General features: G+C 41.4%; 1 protein-coding gene across 2 annotated transcripts; it reads right to left on the reverse strand.

The window, feature by feature from the left end:
• Window positions 1–1,501: 1,501 nt before the first annotated feature.
• Window positions 1,502–27,417, reverse strand: MXD1 (MAX dimerization protein 1). 2 transcript variants are annotated; one of them, XR_010750404.1, is made up of 7 exons: window positions 27,081–27,417; window positions 26,245–26,344; window positions 21,370–21,399; window positions 8,245–8,359; window positions 6,375–6,534; window positions 5,884–6,122; window positions 1,502–5,543 (listed from the first exon to the last, which is right to left on the reverse strand). XR_010750404.1 is itself a non-coding variant. In XM_066378057.1 (6 exons), the coding sequence occupies exons 1-6, from the start codon at window positions 27,151–27,153 to the stop codon at window positions 5,935–5,937; spliced, it is 666 nt and encodes a 221-aa protein (XP_066234154.1). In that variant the 5' UTR covers window positions 27,154–27,416; the 3' UTR covers window positions 1,502–5,934. The 2 variants fall into 2 exon arrangements, 1 of the variants encoding a protein (XP_066234154.1); XM_066378057.1 differs by having other exon boundaries at window positions 1,502–6,122; window positions 27,081–27,416.
• Between the last annotated feature and the right edge of the window lie 187 nt (window positions 27,418–27,604).

Consider the following 27,604-nt stretch of genomic DNA (forward strand, 5'->3'; position numbering starts at 1 on the left):
CTCATCATCTATGAAACTGGGATCATGACACCCGGTTGAGGTGAGAGGTCATGGAGACACTATAGCGAGAACACTCAGTTCATGTGAGTTGACCATTATCATGACACAGACCTACACAGCATAATGAAGGATACTTGTCATCAGGCTACTGTGGACAAACAAAGTCAGGAAGCCCTGGAATAAGATTTGTCATCTTGTGGGGAGACTATCTTTCTGTGAGAGCTGTGTTCCTCCTTATCTGTGGTTTGAAGCTTCCTCTCCTCGGCCACAGTGAACAGGGGTCCTGACACCGTGACAGAACATAGCTTTCTTCAGTGTTGCTGACAATACATTCTTTGGTGGGTTCAAGGTGAAGCCTATCTGGAGGTGGATCCTAGAATCACATCCTAGGCAGGCCCAGCACATGGGCTCTGCTTTTTGGAGAAAGCAGAAGATCTAGGCCCCGTTCCCCAAGTAGAAGTACCGGAAAGGTCCTTTTCCATCAGACCACGGGGTGCATGCCATGTAGGTAACTTCGAAGGTACCATAAAAACCTTTCAAAAATTTTAGGCGATTTTTAGAATAAGAAGCCACTGGTCAAGAAGGAGAAAGACACCTGTGTCTTTCCTCCTGACTCTACCCAAGTGCTCTCGTGTGGGAGTAAGAAGAGTCAGGTCAGGAGGGTGCTCTCAGCTCAACAAAATTGCCAGGCCAAGGACAGGAGTGCCAATGCCATCAGTCACACTAGGATGACAGCTCCAGAGGGCAGGGTTTTATGATTTGTTCATTGGTATGTCTTCGCTATATGACTGAGCTTGGTGCAGAGTAGCTGTTCAAATCCCTTTTTGTTAAGTGAGTTAATAAATTTAAATTAACCGAAGGGGTTAATATGTAAAAGAACTAACCTCCTAAACTGGGTACCTTTCCTCCGCTCAGTGAATTGTGCAATAGACAGGTCTTTCACAGCATGGCATCCTGCCTGCAAGGCCCATCGCCCTGCACGTGCTCCCAGCCTCCAGGCCACACCCAAGCCCCTAGGGGCGATTCCTTCCAAAACACCTGCCTCATCCTTATTGGGTGTCTTCTTTCTCTGCAAGACTCCTTTCCTAGCCAATGCCCTCTCTCTGGGGCCACCATCTCTGTGACTTCTCATAGCACGGCCCTGTACAACTAACTATATTGGTGTTCTGTTTCCATCAGACTGAGGGGGAAGGACGAGGAAGTCTTGTCTGTCTCGCAGCACGCTGCCCGAGTTGGGCGGGTCACAATGAGGGAGCCGAGAGAGCGAGCATCAGTGCAGGGGACGTGGGAAGTGGGGCAGGCGGTGCTGTTACTAATTCTGATCAACAAATGAGCTCTATTGAAGCCACACAATTGAAACTCTTATCACAGGATTCAAGGGCTGAAGACTTTTAGGCAGTGAATTTTCCATGAAATTAAAAAAGAAATCTGATTAATTCAGTTTTGTAAGTAAAAAGCATGAAAGGTTAAACTGGAATACAAAACATCAGGAAGACCAAGATTTCTTTAATAATGAAATAATTTATTATTTGTTAATGATTGAACAATACAGACGTTTACATATACACAGCAAAGGTTCTCTCAAACATGTAGTTCTAAAAATGCATGTGCTAACTGTAGTAAAAAGCACCATCCTCTATGTCTTGACACAGGATTTACATTGGCGTCGTATTTACATAAAGAAACATCTGGAAACAGAATTGCATACTCTCATCTGCTGCTCCCTGTTTAGGCTGTGCTCACCACTAGGAAGAAGGCCCCCAACACTGATGGTTAACAGCAACATTCCCAGAGCACCAATTCTAGGGACAAGGAGTAAAGGCAAGTTTGGTTTTCAGGTAAAATAAAAAATGCCCCCTCAACCCTCATCCCCCCTAGAGAGAATGAGAACTCAAAACATCTGGATAAAGGTTAGAATCGGGTGTCTTACTAATTCTCATTTTATGATTTTTGAGAGAAAACAAAGATACTTGATTTCTATAGCCATTCAATAGTTGACTAGCAGCCATACCAGGCAATTATTTCTTCTTCAGAAGAATCTAAGAAAATAATCCATGTAACATTAATTTTTAAAAAATCATGATAAATCATATATCATACCCCTTCCCCCGACTCCCAGGTATCTTAAAAAACAAATCTGATATGTAGAATGAGAAATACCACCTCATCTAAAAGGGCTTTTGGGTTGTCTTCTCCCAGGAAGAGTTTTTAAAATCATGAGTAGCCAGCTACCTCAACATACTGCATCCAAGAGTTAGACATAGAAAAACAACAGATTGCCACACAGGAAATGGCCTTGCAGCCTTTGACTTCCGGGTGCTCAACACACAGGGCAGGTCAAGGGGAAGACAAAGGAAGATGGGGAAACAGGTACAGTCTGAGATTTGGGGGAATAGATAGATAATAAAGCACAGTGAAAGTGATGTTCTTGCCCACACAGTATGGTATAAAAACCTAAATAATAATGTGTATATATACTTTGCAAAAATAAGTTTTCTCTCTAAAGGATAGGGAAAAGCAAGCAGACAAAAAGCCCAAAAAATCTGTTAGCAAGCCCCAAGATAGTGCTAGACAGTTATTCTGAACATCACAATCCTACCCAGTTTACACCTTTCCCCTCACGCCCTAGGAGTTGCTCCTGGCCAGTGCAGAGATGAAGAAGAGAGGCCCATGGGAACCAGGGAAGATCCCTTTGTTTCTTTTGGAAAAAAAAAAAAGTAGAGGTTCAAGGAAAATGCCCACCTTAAAAAATCAAAACCCACTCAAGTGGGCAATGACAGGGTCAGGGCCTACTTGGTGCTCAGTTCTGGACAGACACTGACCTGGGTTGACAGGGAAAAGAATCCAGGTCCTGCTCAAAAAATGTGATGTTTTTTGAATTACTAACTAGCATTAGGTCTGTGACTAGAGCAAGGTGCCAGCAGTCACTATCAGCACCTGGAAGAACTCAACATCTCTGCTTAGCAAAAGAAAACGCAAACAGTAACTCCCTGGGTGCTCGGTGCCATTCTGATCCAACAGGCACGGACAATTGTTCTCTGGGATGTTAACAGAAGCACACATATATATTTTCTCATTTGCATAAAATTAAATTGGACTACATACTTACTTTCCCATTTGCATTGCAATGGTATCAATAAGAATGTAGTTCAGATTTTTCATTTTTAAAATCAATTTCACATAAAAATATGCATGTGCCTATAGTTATACACATCTCTACGTACAATTGTCAAAATCTTAAAGGCTGGGGTTTAAGATTTGCCCATCCCCTCCCCCCAACAACCCTAATAGAAAGGGTTTTATTTTGCTTAAAAATCAAAATACCCAAAACAACCCAAAAGACTAATAGCTCTTAGGAATCAAGCTGGTGGATCAGTGAATGAGAGGACAGACTGGCGAATCAGGGCTGCCCATCAGCCATGTAGGGGGAGGGATTAGCTGCCATGGGCGGAGTTTGCTGGTCCTGAAGGTTACAGTTTTGGTCAGAGAGAGAGGCCCGTCTAACATGCTGTTTCTGTCTACCGAGTTTCGAAAGTAATGTCTAACCCTGGTGTCAGTTATCACAAGTGCATTAGAAACACAGCGATCTATCAAGCTCCACATTTCTATGGCAGTCAAATTGAAAAGGACCAGACAAACAGTGCAAAGGTCAAATAATTACTGTTTTATATTGGGACAGTACATTTCATATTTCAATCAAAAGACAAAAATGCAGTTTAACTCAAAGGCACAACAATTAAAACACAGAAAATAATGGCATCTCTAAGATACCTTATTTCTAAATTAAACAAATACACAAATTTTGTTCCCTTCCCTCCCCCAGTGCAAGCCCATAGGCTTTTCCCAAAATCTTGAGTTTTTGATGCCACCCAGCATCGTGGACTTGTGAGGCGCTTGAACGTAGCAATTAAACAAAATGCTCGAGAGGTCTAGCGAATGGCATTCGAAAGGGACCTCAAAGTGCAGATATATCTTTTTCAAATATGTTTCAGGCTGAGCTGGCTCTTTGAACACTATCACTCTGCTTAAATTCAGGAAGCAGGCTTTAAAAATGCAAAAGGCATACGAGTTGTATTTCAGTGCAAATCTTCAGCTGGTTATTGGAAAAGATTCCAACAATAAAAAAATCCTATGTGTCACCTGCCCTCCCCCCTCCCAAAACTGAAATGAAAGAAAAACCAGAACAAAACAAAAACAGGAGTTACACATGACTGTGGGATCATTTAGCAATCCACGACTTCCAATTTAAAATTTTTTAATACATTAAAGAATGATTAAAAGGAAACAACAAAAGTAATCTTGCTTTGTTTACACTGCTCTTCATGTCTAGAATACGCTTGTGTTGAGTGTGTTTGAACATTTCGTCGTGTGGAAGGTGGAGGCGCCGGGGCGTGAGGCTGTGGCGTGCTGGAGACTGCAGGCCGGCGGCCCCGCCGCTGGCTCAGCCGGTCAGCCCTTAGGTTGCAGTGTGTCTGTGGGTTGTAGGAATGTTCTCATCACTTTGTGACATACACTCTGTTTCAGCATTACAGATTTTTACAAATGGTTTAAATTCAATGAAAAAGATTTGCCAGAGGCTGAAAACATCAAGACCTCAAAAATATGAATGCAAAAATATTAAGGGGAATGAACCAATTTGGTAGATACCTACATACAAAGTTTCTAGAACATCTATAAAAGCACAAAGTCATAAGAATTTATTTTCCATTACATTAGTTTATATAAAATGAATAAATAGTATTTATAGATTTCATGTCTTATGTACATATACATGTGCTCTGTTTTAGCTTAAATAAAAATGCTACAAAGTAGGAGACCACTTAAAGGACAAATCATAACCAAAAAGAAAAAAAATCAGCCTTTTAAACTATCAACCCAAAAGCCTCCATAAAGAAGTTTCTGGGTGTGTCCAAAAATAATGAGAGGACTTCTGGTGACACGGCCCCACCCCTCCTGTTCACCTGCAACACAGTAGGAACGTGGACTTTTCCTTTCACTGACGGGCACTAGCTCAGCTAGCGCCAACGCTCAGTTATTGCTGAAAGTTAATTAGGAAAATAGATTAGAACTGGACCAAATGTCACTTATTCGGGGGAAAAAAGAGGCATAATCACTTTGTGTTAAGTGGGAAATGGAGATCTCATTCATCTCTGAGGTAGGAAAAAAAAATGTTCCAGAGACAAGTAGCATAACAAACTTCGAGAAGAAATGTGCCTTGGGGATAGCAACACACAGCACGGTCCCGAAAACATCGCACAAAAATAGATTGTACCATTCTGTAAGAACAAACGACAGTGGAACTTCTATAAGCTGTGCAACCCCAAAGCCACGCTCTCCAGCTGTCCGTTTCAGAGTGAGAAACACTGCCCCATCCACACGCGGGCGGGGCAGTGAGCACGGGGTGAGGGTGTTGTCTGGAGATATTCCTGACTCCTCACGGGGGTGAGGTCCGTGGGTAAGTGCTCTTAAATGCCATTTTCAAAGCTTACTTTGGAGTTCTGAGATCAGGATCTCAACTTCAGAAGCTTGTTTCCTTCAGTTTCCTAAGCACAAGACACATTCATACATTTTTGCTAGGCAAGTAACACACAGTAAAGCCAGAAAACTTGAAAAAGTCTGGGAGGCTACCTGGGGACAGTAAATAAGGGGGAATTTGCTGAGATGTGAAAGTTGCTTATTCACTCTAAGAATTCTTAGGTGCTTCAAATTGATTGGAATGTACAGTCTCTCAGAGACGAATTTTTATGGAGAGAAGCTAGTGGATGAAATCAGAAACCCACACTTCTAAGCACTTCCTTGAAAACGTTTACAAAGCTGATTTTGGTAGAGGTGGTACACTGAAGTGAACGTGCAAGGGAACTGTGGGCAGGTCCAATACACTACCTAATCCGATCCGACAGGGAGAACCATCCGGGCCAGCCGAAGTGACCGCTCTTATAGACCAAGACACGTCTTGCGATTGTCCTGGAGCTTTATTCTCTTGATGCTGGAGCTGGAGTAGCCCTCGTCACTGCCCAGGCTCTGCATGCTTCCCCGCTCGTCAGAATCGCTCACGCTGCTGCTGCTCCAGTCCAACTCCCCCGTGAGAAAGTCTGTGCTTTCAACGTCCACGTCGATTTCTTCTGTGGGAGGAAAGAGAGACAGTGGTGAAGGCACGCCTCAGAAAACTCAGGCTGAAAGATCAACGCGACTCCTGTCAAGCCCTTCTTTGGACATGGGTGCCTAACTGCTAAAAGGTAAGAGGGGCTTGTTCCTGAAGGTCACACTACTCAGCTTCTGTATAGCACTGCAGGCTCTTAGTTCCCGCTCTGTTCCGCTCTGGCGGGTGGGCGAGGAAAGGGGGGTGGTGGTGAGGACGCAGGGCAGGGGCTTACCCCTGTCGGAGTCCGAGCGCTCCGAGGAGACCGTGGAGCCGATGCTGTCCATCCGTATCCGCTCGATGCCCAGTTTCTCCAGCTGCCTCTTCAGGTGTCGCTGCTCTCGCTGAAGCTGGTCTATTTGGTGAATGGCTTTTCTATCACAATCTTCAAGTTTCTGCAAGTCAAAGGGGTAGTTGTTGGAGTTCATAGGCAGATTTCAAAGTTGGCAATGGCCCTGCCTCTTCCTTGCTAGCAGTGAAATCTGCCAATTTTCTCAGAAGCCATTTGGTGTATCACTTGTCTAGCTTCTCACAGAGATAGCAAGTTGACTGGCTAATGACTCCTGTCTTCATCTAACACCTTCAGCACTGACAATAGTCTACTTGTGCTGTCACGGGGATTCTGGGGTGAGCTCTGACACTCTAGCATCCCGTTATCCCTCAGTTTTAATACTGAAAAGACTGCAGGCAGGAGCCCTGGCCTGGTCTCCCTTGTCTGCCGTGACCTCTGACCTCCTAACCATGGCACCGGAGCCCTGCATGCGATGGCAGCTTAGCAAACAGACTTCCACTTAAATGTGTGCTCATTCAAGTACACATTCCAATTGCAGAAGCATTTTTTTGTGTCATGCCAAGTTTCAATTAACTTCTGTTTGTTAGCAGGAAATAACAGTCCCTTTTGAAGTCCTGATTCCAAATTATCCAACATAAGAGCGTAGAAAACACATTTTGATAGACCACTTGCTTTTACAAATCCATCTGCTAGCTTTTCATATTCTTCAGATAATTAAGAAGATTGTTTAATTGTGATTGTTTTGCTCTAAACAGAGATTCTTCCCCCCCCCCCCCCAGAACTGTCATGCATGCAGGCTACTAATCATAATTAAAGTGACAGTTGTCTAATCACGACTATAAAAATATGCTGCAGTGATTTGGGCTGGGGTTGTCAAAAGCCTGAATACAAGTCACCCTTTGCTATTACAGCTGTGTACTGAAGTCACCTCTGTGCTCTGGGAAGTGCTGGGAAGACAGGTGAACACAAAGACCCCATACCCTCCCTGTGGAGTCTATATTCTAGAGATGGAGAGAGCCAAATACTCACATAAACCACTGTTGGAGGCCAACTGTGACAAGTACTGAGAGAGAGCGAGAGTGAGAGAGAAACACCCAATAATAGGACCTCCTGACACAGGAAGAAGGTAACTAGGTCAGGGAAAGTTTCCCTAAGCTAGCAATAGCTGTGCTGAGAAGGTTAACTAGGTAAAGAAAGGAGGGGAAAGCATACCAAATAGGGAACAGCATGTGCAAAGGTCCTGTGGTTAAAGAACATTGTAAGTATTAGGACTGAAAGAAGGGCTGAAGCAGACAGGTAGTGTAATGGCACATGGTGATGCTGCACACAGGTGAGGGCAGGCCTGGTGACAGACCATGTCCTGAACCACAGAAAATTCTAAACAGGGTGACACGTTGACTTGAGCTCAAGAAGGGTTGTTCTTGGGAAGCATGGAGATCAGGTCAGAGGAAGGTCTTGAGGAATTTCTTACAGTAGATGATGAGAGGGCAAAAAGGGAAGGAGACAAGGTGTGAAATACTTAGATCTTGGCGATGGCTTAGATGCGCGGCTAAGAAGCAAGAGCTAACGAGAATGACCCTGAGTTTCTGGCTTGTATCATCGAGTGGACCTCTTAATTTCTGGTGCCGAGGGGTGAGAAAAACTCAGATAATGGTTCTGAATCTTCGGAGTGTAGGGGTGCCTGAGATTCACCAAGAGGCAGGATGGAAGGGCTCAGAGGAGAGAACTGCTGTGCAGCTGGGCATATGCCGTCCTAACGACAGTAAACCCTTGCCGGACAGGTCAAGTTAAAAGCCGCCTCAAATACACTTACCTTTATGTGCAGTTTGGCTTTTGTTAATAAACTCAGTGTAGTGTGTCGATTTGATTCAGGCCCAAGTGGCACCAGTCCCTTCAACTTCTCCAGGCACAAGCGAAGATGGGCCCGTCTGAAAAAATAAGATCACAGTAGGGTCTGAGAATTTCACGGTGGGCTAGAAGATACCCCTAAAGAACAAATTCTAAAAGAGTATGATGTTGCCCAGGCCCAGAGATGGCATGTGCCACTGGTGACGACCTCTTGCCAAATATACATCTTTTGAAACCAGACAACTCTGGTGAAAACCAAGGAGAAGCAAAATCCAAGGTTTTCTACAGTTAAATCTACATGTATCAGGATAGAAACTAATATTTGCCATTATCAGGCACATTTATCAGGTTATCCCCAGGTTTCTGGGTAATGATATGACCCACAGAAAATACCCAAATTCAGTAAATAAAGATATGCCAGGATAAAAACCCTTTTAAACCATACTTCCCTTTCCCCACTCAGGACTACTAAATCACATCTATGTCACTGCTGTAGATAGTATTTACACGTGTGAATAAAATGTGTATGATTATTCATTACAGCTTTATTTGAAATAGCAAAGACTGAAACAACCCAAATGACCATCGACAGGGAACTGATAATAACTTCTGGTATGTGCATGCAGTGGGGTACCATGCAGCCATTAAAAGAGGATCAGTATGTGCTCTGTGTGCTATAAGGAGAGAACTCTCAGATACAGTAAGTGAAGAAAAGCCAACTGTGAATATAACATGCTATCTCTGGAAAAATAGAGGAAAAATTGTATTTGTGTTTTCTTGTATGGACATCAAGTCTAGAATGATACATAAGAAACCAGTAACAGGAGCTGGGTAGACAGAACTTGGGGAACAGTGAGACTGGGACAAGGAAAGAGGTGTAATTTTTACTGAATGTGTTATTTATGTTTTTATTTTTTGGTTTTTCAACCATGTAAACTATTGCTATTCAAAAGTTAAATATATTTTTTGGTAAAATAGCACACCGCTGGCACTGAGACACTGACCAGCATGCTGCAGCGCAGAGATGGGTCAGAATGGGACAGGAGCGAGGCTGGACGGGGCGGGCGCCACAGACACCCACTGGAGAGAGGGCCCGCGGGCACGGGCTGACCAGAAACACAAAAGCTCCTGAATTTTTGGAAATTAACACTTGGTTTGTATATTATTCTAGATGTTGGCAGGTTCTATGAATGTGAGAAATGGCCGAGATTCAGAGTTTTTGCTTCCGCCCACCACCTCCTTAAGGCCTTCACAGGCCACTCCTGCTCCTGGAGATTCCATTTTCTGAGTACTTATTTGTTTATACTATACAGCTCACAAAAATTAGGGCTATTTCAAAATGAATAGGAAGTTATAAAATATCCCCTAATTTTTGTGAGCAGTATATTTATCGGGAAATTCACTGTTCTGCCTGAAGTGTTTGGCATTGTTACTTAACCATTCATTACAAACTCCTTAGAAAGTTGGGACTGCAGCTTAATCATTGCTGTGTTGCCACAGTGCCCCCCCCCCCCCCCCCCCCCCGCTTAATAAATGTTTGCTGATTGGATTATGCCATCTAGTCAACTAGACTTTAAGCTTCTCAAGGACAGAGTCCATCTTTACTACATCTTTGCACCTTCAGCAATGCTCAGGGTCCTGGCGTTTTAGACACAGGGCCACCGCCCACAACAATGACCTCAGCAGAGCTCCTGGGAGCCTGGGAGGCTAACCTCAGCTGAACTTGAAGAAACCTTAAAGCTTAATTTGCCCTTTACTCCGTCTTAAAATTTTTACTGCATTAATGAAAGCTGGGAATGCAGACCAAAAGAAGAAAACTGCTTCAGAAAGCTCAACAACAGGTCAACATGTTGACCAAGGAAGTTGATTCACACCCTTCATATCAAGACTTCAGATGCCCCCCCGCCAAGGCACATCTGACGAGTGCGGTATTGACATCCTTTGAGCCCCGCCTCATCTGCTTCTGAGCAGCCTTCCTCGTCTGATCTTGAAGGAGCTGTCCTAGCCTCTCCAAGGGCCTCGAAGCCGTAACAAGCCTGAAGAGAACAGCACTCACTCCTCAACGAGGGAGACATAGTGGGACAAATGCCTTACTATTTTCTTAGACTTCCACTTGCTCTGTAAACTGTCCATGTGTTATGGTCACATGTAGACTCACATTAGAGATCTGTTCCTTCCACGACTGTATTGGGGTTGTGGTGGGGCAGAAGCCATGTGTAAAATGTACTTGTTTGCCGTGGATAATAGAGGTTTTCAAAAAGAGCGGTGAAAATCAGGTTACTAGGAACACTGAGAAAGTATAATGTTACTTATATGGTTATCCAACTTACAATATTTCTTACTACAAAGTTTACAAGACTAATTGTCGAGTTAGGAAAAAAAGCTCAAAAATTAAAATTAGATTTGGACACTTTTCAGGCTGCTTGTTATTTGCAAAGACTGCATGATTCAGAACAGTGTTATATTAGTCTTTTTATGATGGGGGTTATCTACAGATATGAGTATGTAAATTTTTTAGGAAGTTTGTCTACTGATAAAAATACAATAATAAAGTCATCTCTCCCTGCATCGTCATTTCTAGTTGCTCAGGGAGTCCAGCCCAGAAAGTATGGTTTTCACTACCCAAATGCGGGTTTCCAAAGAACACTCCCTGTTGTGAAACTAGAAATAAGCAACTTGACTAATTTTAGCTGAGGATAATACATGTTCATTCAGTGTTTTCTGGCCTCGTTCTATGAAAGTGGGACCGAAGTGCTTTCTGGATTTTTGTCCAGATCCAGCGGGAGCTTCCGTCCGGGCAGTGCCTGCTCCAAGCCCCACTCCCCCAGCCCGACGGCTGCCTGCCCACCTGCCTGTGGACACAGCCCTGGGCTGGTGCCTCGGCCGCCACAGGGAAAGGGTGAGGTTTGTGAAACAGGTTCGATTCCATCACAGAGTGAAAGTCAATTCCTGAGCCAGACAAAAAACAGACACCTCTGTGCCAGCTCCCACTGGGGGTCCTCAACCCTGAGACCCAGACATGCAAACACACACTCTCTGCCCTGGGACCTGGACTCCTCAGCCAGCCCTGAGCACCCTTGGAGCTCTCAGATCCAAAGCAAGTAGAACAAGCACTGGTCTCAGCTCTTCCTCCTCAGTCCTGACTTATCTCCTGCCCAGGACTCTGGTCCTATAGGAGGGGCCTGGTGTCCTGTTTTGAACCAGGTCTAACTCCCCTTTGGGGAATAGGCAGGGGTTTTGCCACATACCCTCAACAGGAAGCCACAAGATACCTCGATCTGACCCCTCCTCGGGCCTCCTCCCATCATATCTTCTTCAGACAGTCCTCCTGCCGCTGCCAAGAGCTGCCGCCCAGCTCCCCGGCAGAGAAGGGCTTTGCCAGATTCCGGCTCCCTCCTGTCCCTGACTGCCTCTCATTTTTGTGATGATCCAACCGCTTTGTACTTAGGCTATGAACTGTGACAAATTTCACCTGCTGACTTCAGAAATATTGCTTTAATTATTCTAAATGGGCTGAGATCCCTTTGGTCTACAGTAGCATAAAGAAACCAATCTTGGAGCTATAATCAGTAGTACTCAGAATAAAGTGGCCTGTAACTAATGAGACATAAACTACAGTTTCTCTTCAGTTTTTTTTTAATATTTCAAATTTTATTTCTTTTTAATTATTTTTAATTCTGAATATGTCAATCTGTATACAACCAAATATTAGTATAGTGATTAAGAATAAAGGTTTGGGATCCTGATTTTGCCACTTACTCCCTGTGTGACCTTGAGCAAATTTCTTTATTTCATGTCACATCTGTCTCCTCAGCAGCAGGCGGAGGGTAGCAGTGCCCACCTGGGAGGGCTGCTAGCTGAACTGAAACAAGGTGGGAGGCCCCGGGCCAGGGTCTGCCATGAGGGGCAGCAGGTATTCCTTCAATCCTAGCTTCCTCTGTGGAAGGATAATTCCCGGAGCAAACATGGATAATTATAACACTATAGTATTCCTTTCAAAGTCAGCAGGGAATCCCAGTGTCACACCAGGTAAACAGAGGCTATCTGGCAAGATCCAATCACTAAACTCTTCCTTAAAGAAAACAGGCATCTTTTGTCATTAAAAGATTTCATAAAAAGACTAACCCATTTTCTATGGAAACACCTTGCTTACTATGCTAAAGATTCTATTTTTTTTTTTAATCAAAAAAATTAGCAAGGCACTTATAAAGCTATTGCATGGTAAAAAAAAAAGGCTCTTCCTGACTGGTGGTGGCAAGTGGATAGAGCGTCAACCTGGGGACACAGACCCCGGGTTCGAAACCCCTGAGGTTGCCAGCTTTCGTGTGGGGTCACTCACATGAGCATGGCATCATCAATATGATTCCAAAGTCAATGGTTTGGCTTGAACACCCCCCCCATCAAGGCACACATGAGAGCAATCAATGAACAGTTAAAATGACGCAACTACAAGTTGATGCTTCTCATCTCTCTCTCAAAAAAAAAAAAAGACTCCTTTGTGGCCACCCGCATCAGTCGAGGCAGGGAGGAGGGACTCCAAGGGTGCCCTGGGCCTCCCTCTTACAGCTCTACTGCAATGGCCAAAGGAAAGTAAAAATAGGGGCAAAAGTGTTGATCTTGAAAATCCAAACCGATCTCTAGATATGTATCCAAATCCAGGGACCCTAAGATATCTCATGTACAGGCGCAAGAAGAAAGGATAGCATACTTAAGAACAAACTTAAAACAGCTGGGGAAGGATCTCTGAGAAGGAAACTAAGAAACATAAGAAAATTCAAATGGAAAAAAATAGCACATTACTTGCTATGAATCCTCAAAGTGAAAATGTCAATCTAACTAAGTTTGTCTATAAATTTAACAATTCCAAGAAAAGAAATCCTAACAGTATTCTCTGTAATATTGGGAAATTAGTCTAAACTTCACTGAGAAGAATAAATGTGGGAAAGACTGCCAACTTTCTTGAAGAAGAAGAATGAGGAGGAATGTGTTGTATTAAATATCAAATTGTATTATAAAGCTTCAATAACTAAAAACAGTACATACTAATGTAAGAAAAGATGGACAAATAAGTGATCAGAATAAATTCCCAAGAACAGACCTAAGAATAGATATAAATTTAGCATATATGGGTTAACACTGCAAATCCCTGGGGAAGAATGGATTAGTCAGAAAATGGCAAGAGAGTGGGGATTAACATCAAAATAAATTTCAAATACATTAAGATTTAAGTATAAAATGTATTTGGATGCCACACAGTTCTGTTATTAGTTTCTCTTAATGCTTGTCAGCCACGAATTATAGAAAACTAAACATGCAAGTGGAGGAAGTCATGAAAGAAGAGGCCCTGGGCTGTCCGAGCTCTGGCACTGACGGGGGCACCTGGGCTAACTAACCAGCGTGCTCCTAGACAATCCTCAATGCAGCTTTTTTATTTCTGCCCCCGGACTCAAGCTTCCTTGATTCTACCCATGTCTCTCTCAGGCCAGCAGCTTTGGAAAGCTGGGGAACGGATGCAACAAAGAGTAAGACTATATAGGTAGATTGTGCTGTCTGCAGGGAGTGCTGCTGAATTTACTGTGTTAACCCTGAAGTTCTTCCTGATGTGGTATAGTCAAAATGGGAACGGTATCAAATCAGGTGTGCGTCTGTGTTGTGAAGGAGCCATTGTTATGGGAGAGTAGTCTTTATTGAGGGTGTCATTGAGTCTCTCCCTCAGATTTTCATAGTAAAGTGAAAAAAGATACAAAAAAAAACTATAAGGTCAGGGCACAGCAAACAGGATGGAAGCCAGTGAGTGAAGAGAATAGATATTAGGTTCACAGGTGGATCTTCTTCCTTTTTTAAAAATTGATTTGAAAGAAACAGAGAGAGGAAAGGAGGGAGGGAGGGAGAAACATTGATTTGTTGTTCCATTTATTTATGTACTCATTAGTTGATTCTTGTATGTGCCATGACCAGTGATCAAACCTATAACTTTGGCATATGGAGATGACACTCTAACCAACTGATCTACCTGGACAGGGCCCCAAACATACTTGTTTCAACCATATCTAGTTTGACTTCTCCATAAAAGTTTTCAAGCATTTATAGCCTACCGTAAGTTTTTTTCGCCCTTTCCAAATAGATCACATTCATTTATTCACATGCTAGAGACCTCGTATGCATCTGCTCTGTTTCTTTCATTACCAGATAATGGAGGAAACCAAGTCTTCCCCTTTATATTAAATAATGGACATAATAATGTATCTGCAAACATTGACCTAGGAGTAGATATGTGCATCTTTGGTCATTCATACCTCTTCTCTTTGAGGAAAGCCCTCCTAAATAAACACGGCAACACTGGACCTCACTGAGTACGTTTTCATTAAAAGTGGGCCTAAGATTATTAACCATAGAAGGAAAAAAAGAGTTACATAAACAATAGCCTATTTAACTCTAAGGTTTCACCATTTTATTTTATGCCTTTGTGTGGACACAGACTTAGCTAATTAAATATATTTATAAATCTTATCGAATAATTGCAGGTGAATAAAATAATTTCAGATATGGGTATATACAAGCTGTATAGTGAGAAAAAGAGGTTATTTAGTATAAAGAAGAAACAAATCTTAAGGGGTCAAAAATTACTCCCTTAAAGTGATTATAGGTCCTGTCCTTCTCCAGATTTTGGGTTTAGAACAAAGCCTTACTGGGTTAAAAAAAATCCTGATTAAGGCTACAAGTCATGCTTTGAGAAAAAAGTACTCTCCTCCTTTTTCTAAAATTATCTCTATATAAAAAATTACATCATTAATACCAACTTAATTAAATCTTTGGAAGGTGTGGAGGATTTTTCAGATTTATGATAGCAATTGTTATAAAAATACAAAGGTAGTTATATATGTTAGCTGTATGGGAACATGGCACTCAGTGAATAATGCATAAATAGCAATTCATGGTGGCTACATGTAAGTTATAAAATAGCTTCTCTATTAAAAGTATGAAATACATAAATATGCCTCATTAATATTTCCTTTCTAGAGCTCAATTAAAAAATACAATATATACATGATAATTAGTACTTGCTAGCTCCGTCTCACCCTTTGACTATATATGTCTATGACAAAAAGTCGGGGAATCCCCCCAGTGTTCCAGGTAGGGGATTGGAAGTTGGTTGAATAACCAGAATATATATATATCTCCTCTCCAAGTTCTTCCAATGGTAGATGCAACCTACTCTAGAGGAAAGAGGGACTCCAGTGGTACAAATCTGAGTGCTCCTCCACACTATCAGCACAGACCACATTTGCACACTGATGCCTGTGTTCTTCCTTGGTAATAACCAGGCCTTACCCTGAGCCTCAGGAGGCAACAAAGCAAGGTGGATTTATTTGTTACAATGTACTAAAGTGAAATCTGAAAATGCCTGAGTTTGAAAGCAATAAGGGTGGTTCAATGCATATCACTACTCAGACCCAATACAAAATTCAGGTCCTTATCCCTTTGATAGAAGGAGCTATTTGCCAAGCCAAAGCCCCAAAGTAACAACTACAGGGACCTGCCATGAATTAGAATACCAGCCAGAGAGACCTGACTAAACCAGATGCCAATGAAATACTGTTTGACCAAATGAAAATAACAGCTTACATCAGGCTGCTGAATCCTACCCACGGAGAACACACAAAAATCTTTTGTCATGGGGTTCAGAAGACTCTGGTAGAGGTAATCTCTTTAGACCAGCTGCCTAATTCCAGCAAGGCCTGCACATGTTCCATTCCAGAAAAACAAGTGTCTCCTATTAAACGAGATGCTAGAGGCTTCTTTTAGATAAAAAAAGAAAAGAAAAAAAAAAGAATCCATTCTATCACCTGACTCCTGACCCACTGGCTGCAGCTTATATGCATTCACTCAGCCCCCTTTGTAAAGGGCTTATTGAGAGGCATTCAAACCAGAGGAATTCCCAGTGAAGGGAAGGAAACAGCAGAATTGTCATCAATAAAGGGTATACAACAACAAGAAAAGGTTAAAATATTTCCTTTTAAATTAAAAATGTAAATTAAAATGCAATTAAAAATGTAAACCTAGGAATACCTTTTACAGGAAATGTGCAAGGATCTACACAGAAACACTACAAAACTTAGAGGCAGCAAAGAGATCTGAATAAACGAAGACACACACCAAATCCTGGATGGAGAAATATAATATATAAATATAAACTTTTAAATAATTTATATATATTGGAATTTGTATTAGAATTATTTCATTTTGATTTTGAAAATCCCAAAAGAATTTTGGGGATAAGGAACTGATAGACTGAGTATAAAAATCATCAGGAAAAATAAACTATTGAAAATAGCTAAGAATATGGTAAAATAGCTAAGAATATGGTAAAATAAAGAAAGAAGGGGAGAAGAAGAGAGAGTTGCTTTATCAGATATTGAAGCTCATGATGAAACCTCAGTGATTACAACAATGGACACTGGCACAGGAAGAGCAGCTGGACCAGTGGAACAGAAGTCTTGAAACAGACTTAGCTATACAGAAATTTAGTATATAATAGAGGCAGTCACTTCAAATAGTGAGAGAAGACTGATTCTGTAAAGGTAAACGGTAAACTGGACAAGTTACACAATGCACAAAAAGGCAATCTCTTTCAGATATATCCTTTATATTATAGAATCTTTTCAAAATAAATGAAAAGATAAACTCAGTATAAAATTGGGCAAAGGTTTAACGGGCAATTCTCTCACACGCACACAGTTAACCACGTCAAAATTGTTAAACTGTGTTAGTAATATAAGACATACAAATTTTAAACAATTTGTTTTTTACTTATCAAATTCATGAAAGTTTTAAATTATAAACTTTTGAAAGTATAATGAAAATAATAGACTATAACCTACTTGGTGGGCAAGCCAGCAGTCAAGATCAAAGCCCGTAACAACGCATATACCGTTAATTCCACAACTATAAATTTAGCCCAGGGTAATATTTATGATGTTGGACAGCAATTTAGCTACAAAGTAGATTAAAGAAGCATTGCTTACATTAGCAAAATACTGGGAAGAACCTAAAATAGGAGATTGGTTATGTGAGTTATGGGCATCCATTCGATGGCCATTCACTAAAGTAATGTCAGAAAACGAGATTTAGCAATACTGGAAAATGTTTATAAGCAGCTTAAAAAGAAGATACAAAGAATTTACTACACGATCTGATATTGATTTGGAAAAGTATGCACAAAAGTCTAAACAAAGACAGAATTAGTAGGAATGTTACCAGTTGCTATTGCTGCCAGATCTGTTACAGGTGTTTATATTATTCATACTTTTCTGAACTTTCCAATTTTCTACAATAAACTATACTTTTTAAGTTATTTTTCCAAAATCAATTGGAAAGATACATTTCAAAGGTCTCTTGGTCTCCTCCAGCTGCTAGGATAATGGATGTTTTAACTTTTTAGTATAATTTTTTTTATTTCTCAGAAATTTCTACTAGTTTTTTTTTTTTTTTTTAAGAAACACATCATACACTCACCAAGGGCATTTCCTTAGGAGGCTAGACCCACAAAAATAGCTTAAATGCAGAGAAGTGGAGTGATACTACACCGAGACCCCACCCCAGAGGCCAGGTCTTGACTCTGTTCTCAGCACCTGATACCAGCCTCCCTGTGGTCACGGCCCTACCCAGTCTACCCGATGGAACAGACCACTGCCGCCACCAACACCAACTCCCACCTCCCCCCACCACTCTAGAAGTCTACTTTGTTCTCTTCTCACCAATGCCAGGATTATTTAAGTGGTCCTGTTTAGTATAATATCCTCAGAGTGGAGTCCTGATGAACACAAATTATTCAGAATCTTTAAAGTGCCACAGAAAAGATTTCTGTGTAAAAAACAACAAACCTAACCCAAGTATAATCAATTCTGTGATATCGAAGGCAAAAAAAACCCACTGTTCAGTTTTTCCCTAAGTTGCTACCTTTTTTTGTTTTCTGAAAACTATGCTAACCTTTTTATGTGATATTAAGGTAAAAAAAAAAAAGGCTCTCTTATTGGCATTCAGCTACGAAAACCAAGGAAACTATAAGAGCCACTGTTCAACTGACCTCAAAACTGTAAAATCTTAAGTAGTCACACTAATAAGGGAGAAGTGCCTGACAACTTTAATCTCCTCTCCTGGACTGCAGAACCAAACCATGTTAAAGTAAGTAAATTTGAGTTCTTACTTCCTTCTCTCGTGTTCACATGCTCTAGGCTGGACGAAGAATTATCAAGACCTTAAAGGACCAAATTCCAAAAAAGAAAGGACAATAAGGAAACTAGATAAGCAACCCTTTGACCAGCAGAAGTTGACTAGTCATAGAGAAGCAGTCTGAATTATAAGCAGCTTGCCCAGTGGTGACTTCAAATCCAGTTTTCTAGAATCTTGGCCTCCATAGTCACCTGTGCATACCTGAATCTTAGCTCTCGGTCTATTAACTGGAATTCTGTGTCTTTCTCAGTGACAAAATACATTTCTCTAAGACGGGGACCAGGCTGATTCCATACTCCAGTATGAACTCATCTAATGCCCAGAACTAAGCACCAGTTCCTGGGCCACTGTAGATAGAAAACAAACATTTTTGAACTGCTGTAATAAATGATAAAATTGACATTCTGTGGCATTCCTACAGAGGTGAAAGGCACAATGCTATAGTTAGCCTAAGAGCCCTATGTGGAGGGATGAAATTTTAATAATTAAATTAAATGCCTAAGTAAAGTGTTAGGAGAAAGAGAACATGAAGAATTTTCAGCAGAAAAATTCCCAGTTTACCCAGTTCACCCCAAAGGTAGGAAGATAGAAGAGAATCTAAAGATGCAAAATACAAGTCACACTGACTCTCTACCTTAAGAAGAGATACTTTTGTGTTCCCAGTTCATGGTATATAAATCCCTAACGCATAAAGAAAGCTCTGACTTAAAACGTGGCCTGTTATAGTCACAGAGAAATTAAAAGGGAAGAAAAGGGGATGGGGAGAAGCACAGATGCAGCAAGACACACCCGCTGTCGTGCTGTCCGTCTCTCCTCACACCCAGACACACAGCTCCACAGCAAATAACACTGAATGTTTGCCCTGTTCCAAGATTCACCTTCCTGGTAAGGGTCTGGTCTACCCTTCATTGAAAAAATCGTGTCATTCAGATCCTGACTTTCAGAGTCAGCCTCCCGCATCAAAGACGGTATGCATGATATAACCAAGTATATTTACCGAGACATATTATCCCTTTGAGTAGCACAAACGTTCACGTACGTCCTCGTGCCTCCTGACCATCCATTTTTAAAATTTTTATTTAAAAAATGTGTAAGGCAACATTAAAAAAAGGCAAATGTATGTTGTTTCCATAAATTGGTTATCAAACATGATTTTAAGTTAATAAAACTGTAACTGGAATAAATTTCAATTTTTTGAAAAAAAACTCCTAGGGGTCAGTGAGCATGAAGAAAACTCACTACTCAAAGGTTATACAGCATCATCTCGTACATGCAGGGCGCCAAGAGAGCCAGTCAGTCTGGACAGGGAGCCGTGCTTCAAACGGAAGGGAGCTCCGAGACCAGGATGACGCTTGTTTAGAGAATCTCAGCACTGGATGTACAGGAGAATCACCTGGGGAGCTTCAGAAAAAGTACCAGTGTACAATTAAATCAGAGTTACTAGGGCTGACATCTGGGTATTGGCTTTTTTTTAAGCTCCACAAAAAATTATAAAAAGATTTTTCAACATAGTAAAACCAAGTGGTTACATTTTTAAATAAAAAAATCTAGCCTGACCAGGCAGTGGCGCAGTGGATAGAGCATTGGACTGGGATGTGGAAGATCCAGGTTTGAAACCCCGAGGTCGCCGGCTTGAGTGTGGGCTCACCAGCTTGAGCGCAGTGTTGTTGGCTTAAGCATGGGATCATAGACATGACCCCATGGTCACTGGCTTGAAGCCCACTGGCTTGAGCAAGGGGTCACTCGCTCTGCTGTAGCCCCCAGTCAAGGCACATATGAAAACGCAGTCAATTAACAACTAAGGAGCCGCAACAAAGAATTGATGCTTCTCATCTCTCTCCCTTCCTGTCTGTCTGTCCTTCTCTGTCCTCTCTGACTCCCTGTCTCTGTCAAAAAAAAAAAAAAAAAAAAAGTACTAGAGATGGAAGATTTGCTTAAAAATATCTCATGTAAAGGCGTGGTTTTAATTATACAAGATTGGCAAAATGTTGATAATTGTTGAAGGTGGGTGATGGATACACAGGATTTGATTACATTATTCAATCTACTTCTATATATTTGGAAAAGTTTATAATAAAAAGTTACTTTATAAAATCAGCAGAAATAAAATTTTGTTCTCTTCCTCCCAAATGTAGAAGTGTAGATGTATGATGTATTTAACATTAAAAATAATAAAAATAACTACAATAAAAGCTTTGCAAGTGATTCAAATGTGCAGCGAGAGTTGAGAACCACCAGGCCACATCACTGAAGGAAGGGCAAACTTAACTGGGAAAATCAAGACTTAAATAAGCAGCAAGAGGCAATCCAGGTGAGAGAGATGAACTAACCTTGTAGCAGGATGGAGCCCAGCGAGGACGGTAGGCCAGGCCTCCTCGACTGGGTCGCTATCTCCGATTTCTGCTATGCATATATATATTTGTCTGAAGTTTGAGAATCTTCGTTCACAAGTAAATTGTAAGTACACATATACATATGTGTTTGTATATATACCTGTGTGTCTACATGACTTAAGAAAGCACTGCCAATTATATTCAGTACCATGTAATTTTTATAAAATACCATTTGTAGAAACATTGCCTAGGACCTCAAATGCTCTGGCCTGTGGAAGAGTCACACAGAAAGGCACTTCTCAGGCGGCCACAGCAGTGAGGGTGGCACGGGTGTGGTCTTGAGAACTGGCAAGCCCATCATCTACTTAAGTGATTTCTGGGTAGTGCGCTTAGAGGGCTCAGAGTGAACTCTTAAATCAGGTGTTACTTGTGGGAGGAGTCAGGCAGATCAAACAATTCTCAATTTAATGAATAGAAAATACATCAAAACTGACCCCATTCTATCCCCCAAATCCCCAACTCACCGATTCTTCTCCATTTCATTGTGAGTTGATCTGAAAGAGGGAACAAAAAGAGGGAGGGATTATTTTTGTCTTAAAGGACTACTTCAACACCAACAGAATTATTTTAACTTCTTTCTTTCCAAAGTTTGTAGAAGACAGAAAGGAAGAAAAACTCAGTGGGCACTTTTAAAGAAATTAGTCCCTTTGGGGACTCAGATAAATATAAATATCTAAAAGGAGAAGTGACAAACTGAGACATGAGTTCCCTAGTGGAAAAGTAATCCATTTTAAAAAAGAAAATAAAAGGAGTCCATTGATACAAAGAGAAAAACAGTTGCACAACGTGATGTGAATTTGGGCTATATCATTCCACAAAGCTTTCTTTAGCTGAGAGTACAACAGTGGAGGGGGCATCCCGACCCCAGCTGCCAGTTTTTCAAGGTGTAATATACACCAAAACTTTATGCTAAGTTTTTTGACTACAGGATACAGTTTTAAATGGGTAAAAATAACCCCTCTTCCCTCAATCTTTCTATTCCCTGAAGTACGTAATTATTTTATTATGTACAACCTCCTGAAAGATGCAACTATTGAACAACTATGAAACTATTTTAGGAAGGAATTTCTAAAACTCATTTCAACATAAAGATGGTAGACTGGTTAAAGGAGCAGTTTGGGTGAATATTTTAAAGCTTTTCCTTTTTTTTTAGTTGACTTTTTTAGAGAGAGAGAGAGGGAGAAGGAGAGAGAGAGAAAGAAAGAGAGGAGAAGAGGGAAGCATCAACTCATAGTACTACAGTTGCTTCCTGTATGTGCCTTGACCAGGCAAGCCCAGGGTTTTGAACTGGCGACCTCAGTGTTCCAGGTTGATGGTTTATCCACTGCGCCACCACAAGTTAGGCTGAGTGAATATTTTTTTTAAAAATTTCCATTTATGAGAGAGAGAGAGAGAGAGAGAGAGGCATCAATGTATTGTTCCACTTGGTTGTGCACTCATTGGCTGCTTCTCATATGTGCCATGACCAGGGACTGAACCTATGACCTTGGTGCTCTGAGAGGACGTTTTACCCAATGAGCTACCTGGCCAGGGTGAAATGTGAAGTCCAGCTTTGCCACTGACTGGTACTATGGGAGAAATAAAAACTTTTACCATCCTGTCCTTTAACCCCTCTGTAAAATGGGAATAAAACTTATTGTCAATTATTTACTGAATAAGCATGGATCATCTGTAAAAGTGATTAGAGAGCCTTGGATGAGAGCTGTGGTGGATGTGAAATCATGTTATTAGTGTTTTTACTGCTGACCTTGAATACAAGGTCTGGTCTAAGAAGTTATGGACAGGTTTTCACAAAAGTCACAAGTCAGTCAAGTCAGTGTGGTCACATTAGTGTTCAGCTCACACAATTCCTCTCTGGCTAGTAATAAGTAAACTTGAGGAACCCTCCAGTGTTACAAAGGCACTAAATCCTGACCTTTCTTATGGAAATTATCTGGACTCTAACCAGTTCAGGAGTTTATGCCCTGGTTCAGGTCATGAAATTCCGTGGGGCCAAAATCAGGACCCTACTGGGCCTAGAAGCTAAATTCTCATAGCAATCATGGGGGGGAAATCACTATTTCATGAATGTTCAGCCATTCATTTACATGGGGGGACACCACCAAGTTTGTTCAACCAGAGACTAGGAGTGGCATAGGATGGAGTGGGGTGTGTGTGTGTGGGGGGTCTTGAAATGGGAAATTTCCAATCTGCCCCTACAATTCCTCTTCCACCAGGCTCTTGGGATACCAAGTATTATTCACAAGGAAAAAACAGGAAAATGACAGTACTTTCAGTTTTAGACTATTTGTTTTCTAGATAAAGGATATGTAAACTTTAAAACTGGTTAACTTAAAAGCTTTAAATTGATTCACTTGGTTATCTCTCAGAGTTCTTCAACCACATTTTCCTGAAGGTTTACTTCTAGCACTGGCCAGCAGGATACCTCAATGAACAGAATCTGACTACAATGCAAACCCTTGGCTTAAAAGCACGTGGCATTTTAGTTTTAATTGGGAATAACAAGTTCAAAGTCTGACACAGATTTTTTAATGGATGAAAGTATATGACAACAACTGGTCAAGATTTCCCTGTTTAACCACAGATAAGCACCATCCTCAAGTACCATCCTCAGAAGGTGGTGGAGGAGAGGAAGGTGGATGTTTGAAAAGAACATGGTCTCTGACTAAAGTAAGGAACAGCACACCAGGCACTCTCACCCAAAATTTCTGGATTCTTTGAAGATACATATAAAAAATTCTAAATCCTCAAAAATTTTAAATAGATTTCATAGGAAATACAACTCTTTCTAAACTTTCAACAATTTGGAAACTACAAATCTTATTTAATTGTGTTGGACACATTGTGATTTTTTTTACAAGGAAGCTTTTACCTAATGGCTAGGGCATTATTGAAATGCATTTGGTTTACTGAAACTGAGTTTGTCTTTAATAAAAAGCAGACCTTTTAAAAATAATTAGTTCAGAGACTGCCTGACAACTCTATTGATGGATCAATATTTATATTTTTAATTACAGCACTGTAAGAGATATAGGTACTTTTTATTAAAATTATTTTCCGTGATTACTGTAAATATTTGATAACTCTGGAATCACTAATGAAGGGCATATGTAACCATTTAAAAATATATTCTAACAAAAAGATAATTAAGCCAAACTACAGAGTATTTGAGAATGAGAAAAGTCTTTGGTTCGAAAAGACTCACCATATCAGGTCAGCTAGATAGCCAGTTTCATAAAACAACTGGGTGGCAAGTCCTGAACTTCCTCTTTCAAATGAGTGCCAAAGCCTGCTTTACCAATTTAATATACTTTTAAAAACTCCGGATTTCAATTTTTAGTAACTGATTTCAAACATCAGTTAAATGGAAAATAAGATTCCATCTCCCTGTATTCTAGTTAATTCTCTGGATGATTCCAAAACAATCAATATTCACAATTTCATTTGTCTTTGGTTCTTTAAACAAGCAATTAGAAAAACTTAAGATCTGCATTTTCAGTTCCCAAGAAGTTTGATATGTGGCTAAATCTTATTTTATATTGTCCAAGGAAAAGTATCCCCCAGACTCTACCTGTAAAGAGCACAGCATCTCAACCTGAATTAACAAGAATAAACTGTAAAACAAAAAACAAAAAAAAGAACAAACTGTTATCCAATGGTTATGTAAACCAGCAGCAATCTCTCCATAGCCTTTACCTCAGTTCAAAATCCTGATGATACAGAAGGAAATGATCACATTTAAACAAAACAACCTGCTCCTGCTTCATATGATTGCTTGGTGCCTTCTCTAGGTTTAATCATGGCCTCTCAGAGATCCTTGCATTGAAGATATTACACTAATTCATTACTAGTCAAGAATATGGGCAAGTGTGATATCCTATCTCTAATCATGGAAAGCAAACCAAACCCATTAATAGAATAGGGCTTTTCCAAAAATCAGGAGTTGCAGCCATTTTTTAGGAATACTGCTTCATATTAAAGAGAAGAGAACAACTGTTTCTTGGTTTGAAATTCTCAACTATCATTATTTTTCTTTCCTCATCACCATCTGGGACCAAGCCACTTTTCTTCATCAACATCCTCTTCTTTTCCTCTCCCTACCACTGAACATCCTCTGTGAAACTCAGGAGAAAATATAAAGTACTAAGGATTAAGCCTTGACTATTCATATGGACAATTCATCTCAAATCATGAGTAGACAAGAATAAAAGCAATAAACTACCTTTTTCCAGAAAAATAAACCAAAAGTGGTTTCAAAGTTCTTCCAAACAAAATTTTAAGAATACTGTAACAAAATGCAAAAAACTAAGTTGTTTTATATCATTGCATAATCCAAGTCATCTGTACACAGATCTATTTTGCCACAACTTTCAGGGAATGCTGAATATGGGCAAGGAAAAACCACCAGGTAATTAATTACCAGCTTCATACTTCACATGCCTTCCTATTCAGCACATGTGTGCTGCTCACAGCCTATGGTTCTACCAACAGTAAGGATAATGGGGTGAATCAAGGACAGAAGAGGCAGCAAGAACAAGTGAGTTAGCTTTAAGCAGGAATCTTCTGGTTTTTAGTGGTCTGTATTATGCCACAGAGGCTAACCAAATATACAGTTACTTGCAGGCGGTTATTTATGAGGATGGGAAAGGAATAAAGATTCTAAATCAGTGATGAAAATGTTAATGTTTTAATTTACTGGAATGAAAGGTAAATTGAATGGATCTAATACAACAGATTTCCTAGCTTACTTATATTTTAAGAGCAAAGAGGGAAAAAAGGGCAATAGTATTAATGGAGTACTCATATGTACCAGGAACTATGTTCAGGGCTTTAATATGTGATTTCACTGACCATTAACCAAATACTTCCTATTGAGATTCACAGATATTAAGAACTATAAGGCTAAGATAAAAGGGTTGTGGCATATTAATATTTTAATACTATATGTTCCTCCATCGCCAGAAAGGCAGATTTTAATCTCACTCATTTCAATTTGCCATTACAGATGTGACAAATTAGATTATCAGACAAACCATGTATTTAATTTACATGTCATATATGAAATCCGACTGCCTATGCCAAGTCAGATACGTTAAACATATTTATACAATTTTTTAAATGAAAAATAAAAGAAATGGATAATGGCCATTTCTCTTTTCAATCCTATCACCCAAAAAGAAGGGCTGCTTCCCCCAATGGCTTAAGACCATGTGTGCATTACTGAATCATGATCACCACTTAATTTACTGGATTATAATCACGACAGTAACTTCCATTCTGCAAATTTGTGTCATCTATAGTATAATCTTAAAGGAAATGAGAAATATTTACTAAATTACCTGTTACTGCTGTTATTCTTCTTAGATTTGTTCCTCCGTTTTAAGGCATCTCTGTCCTTGTTATTGTATGGTAACATGGAGGCATAACCATGTTCAGCTTCTAGAAAACCGGCGGACCCAGTTAATGAATGAGCCTAGAACATTCAATACTCTCTCCCCTCCACAATATTTCCTTTTAAAAATTTACTTATTTTTCACTAAAAGAATATTGAGGAAATAATTAAACGGAGCAAGGAGGAATCCTTAGAACAATGATTGTTTTTTAAATATATGAATATCCTCAGTTCGGAGCAGGTGTAAGGAGCATTCCAGCTGCTCATTGTTGAGAAAGACCCAGTAAGTCGCTAAGCGCATGGAGCTTGGGCAGGCCACCCGCAACGTCCAGCAGGTGTGTTAAGTGGGGCCAGCCTCAGGCTAAGGTGCAGGGCAAACCCCGGAGCCGGTATGGGGGACAGGGGAGGCGCTGCTCCACCGGCTAAGAGACGGGGTGCCCAGCCCACTTGGGGGCCAGCTGGTTAAAGCCCCGGTGAGGTATATAAACCAAGGGCCTGGCTGAGGGGCCCCCGGCACCCCATTCACGACGGTGTGGAGAGGGAACGACATTCGGGACCCCGGGGTGCAGCGGCCCCCTTTCCACCCCCATTTATTGTATTTGGGGCAGCGGGCGGCCTCCCTGAGGACCTAGCGTAGGGAGAGCTGGAGGGGTTGGGAGCGCTCGCGGTCGCGCTCTCCGCGGCTCCAACTACCCTCGCCGCAGCTAGGTGCCCGGACCCTCAGCGGGGACCCTCAGAGCCCACGACCCCTGTTTGGGCCAGACCCCTTCCGTCCCCGTGCACCTCTCTCCCGCCGCTCCAGGTAGTCAGCCGCTTCCAGCAGCATCTGGATGTTCATCCGAACCGCCGCCGCCATTCTGCACCGGGGGCCGGAGCCACGGGACCAACCCCCACTACCCACGGGCTCGCCGCCGCCGCCGCCGCCGCCGTCGGACACCCACGACCCGCTGTGGACTCGGCAGAGCAGGGTTGAGAGATCCTCTCTGACCACCACGATCGCCGGAAGGGGGAGGGGGCCGGTGAGCCGAGCACCGTCAACACCGTGACAGAATGCGAAGAGCAGTAGCCGCCCCCGCCGCGGAGTGTTTATCTCAGACTCACCATCCCCCCGCCCCCAAACCCTACTCTTGACAGGCCCGCTTCGGCTGCGTACCTCATTGGTACCCCAAAGACTGCCCCGCCCTTGGCTTTGTCGGATTGGGGAAGGGCATTACGGCTCCGCCCCATGAAGTCCGCTCCTTTCACTGGTTGGTCATGCTTGACAAGGCCCAGGCTCCACCCCCTTTTTTCAATTGGTGACAGGATTT

Source organism: Saccopteryx leptura, chromosome 3 (genome assembly GCF_036850995.1).
Source record: "Saccopteryx leptura isolate mSacLep1 chromosome 3, mSacLep1_pri_phased_curated, whole genome shotgun sequence".
NCBI lineage: Eukaryota > Metazoa > Chordata > Mammalia > Chiroptera > Emballonuridae > Saccopteryx > Saccopteryx leptura.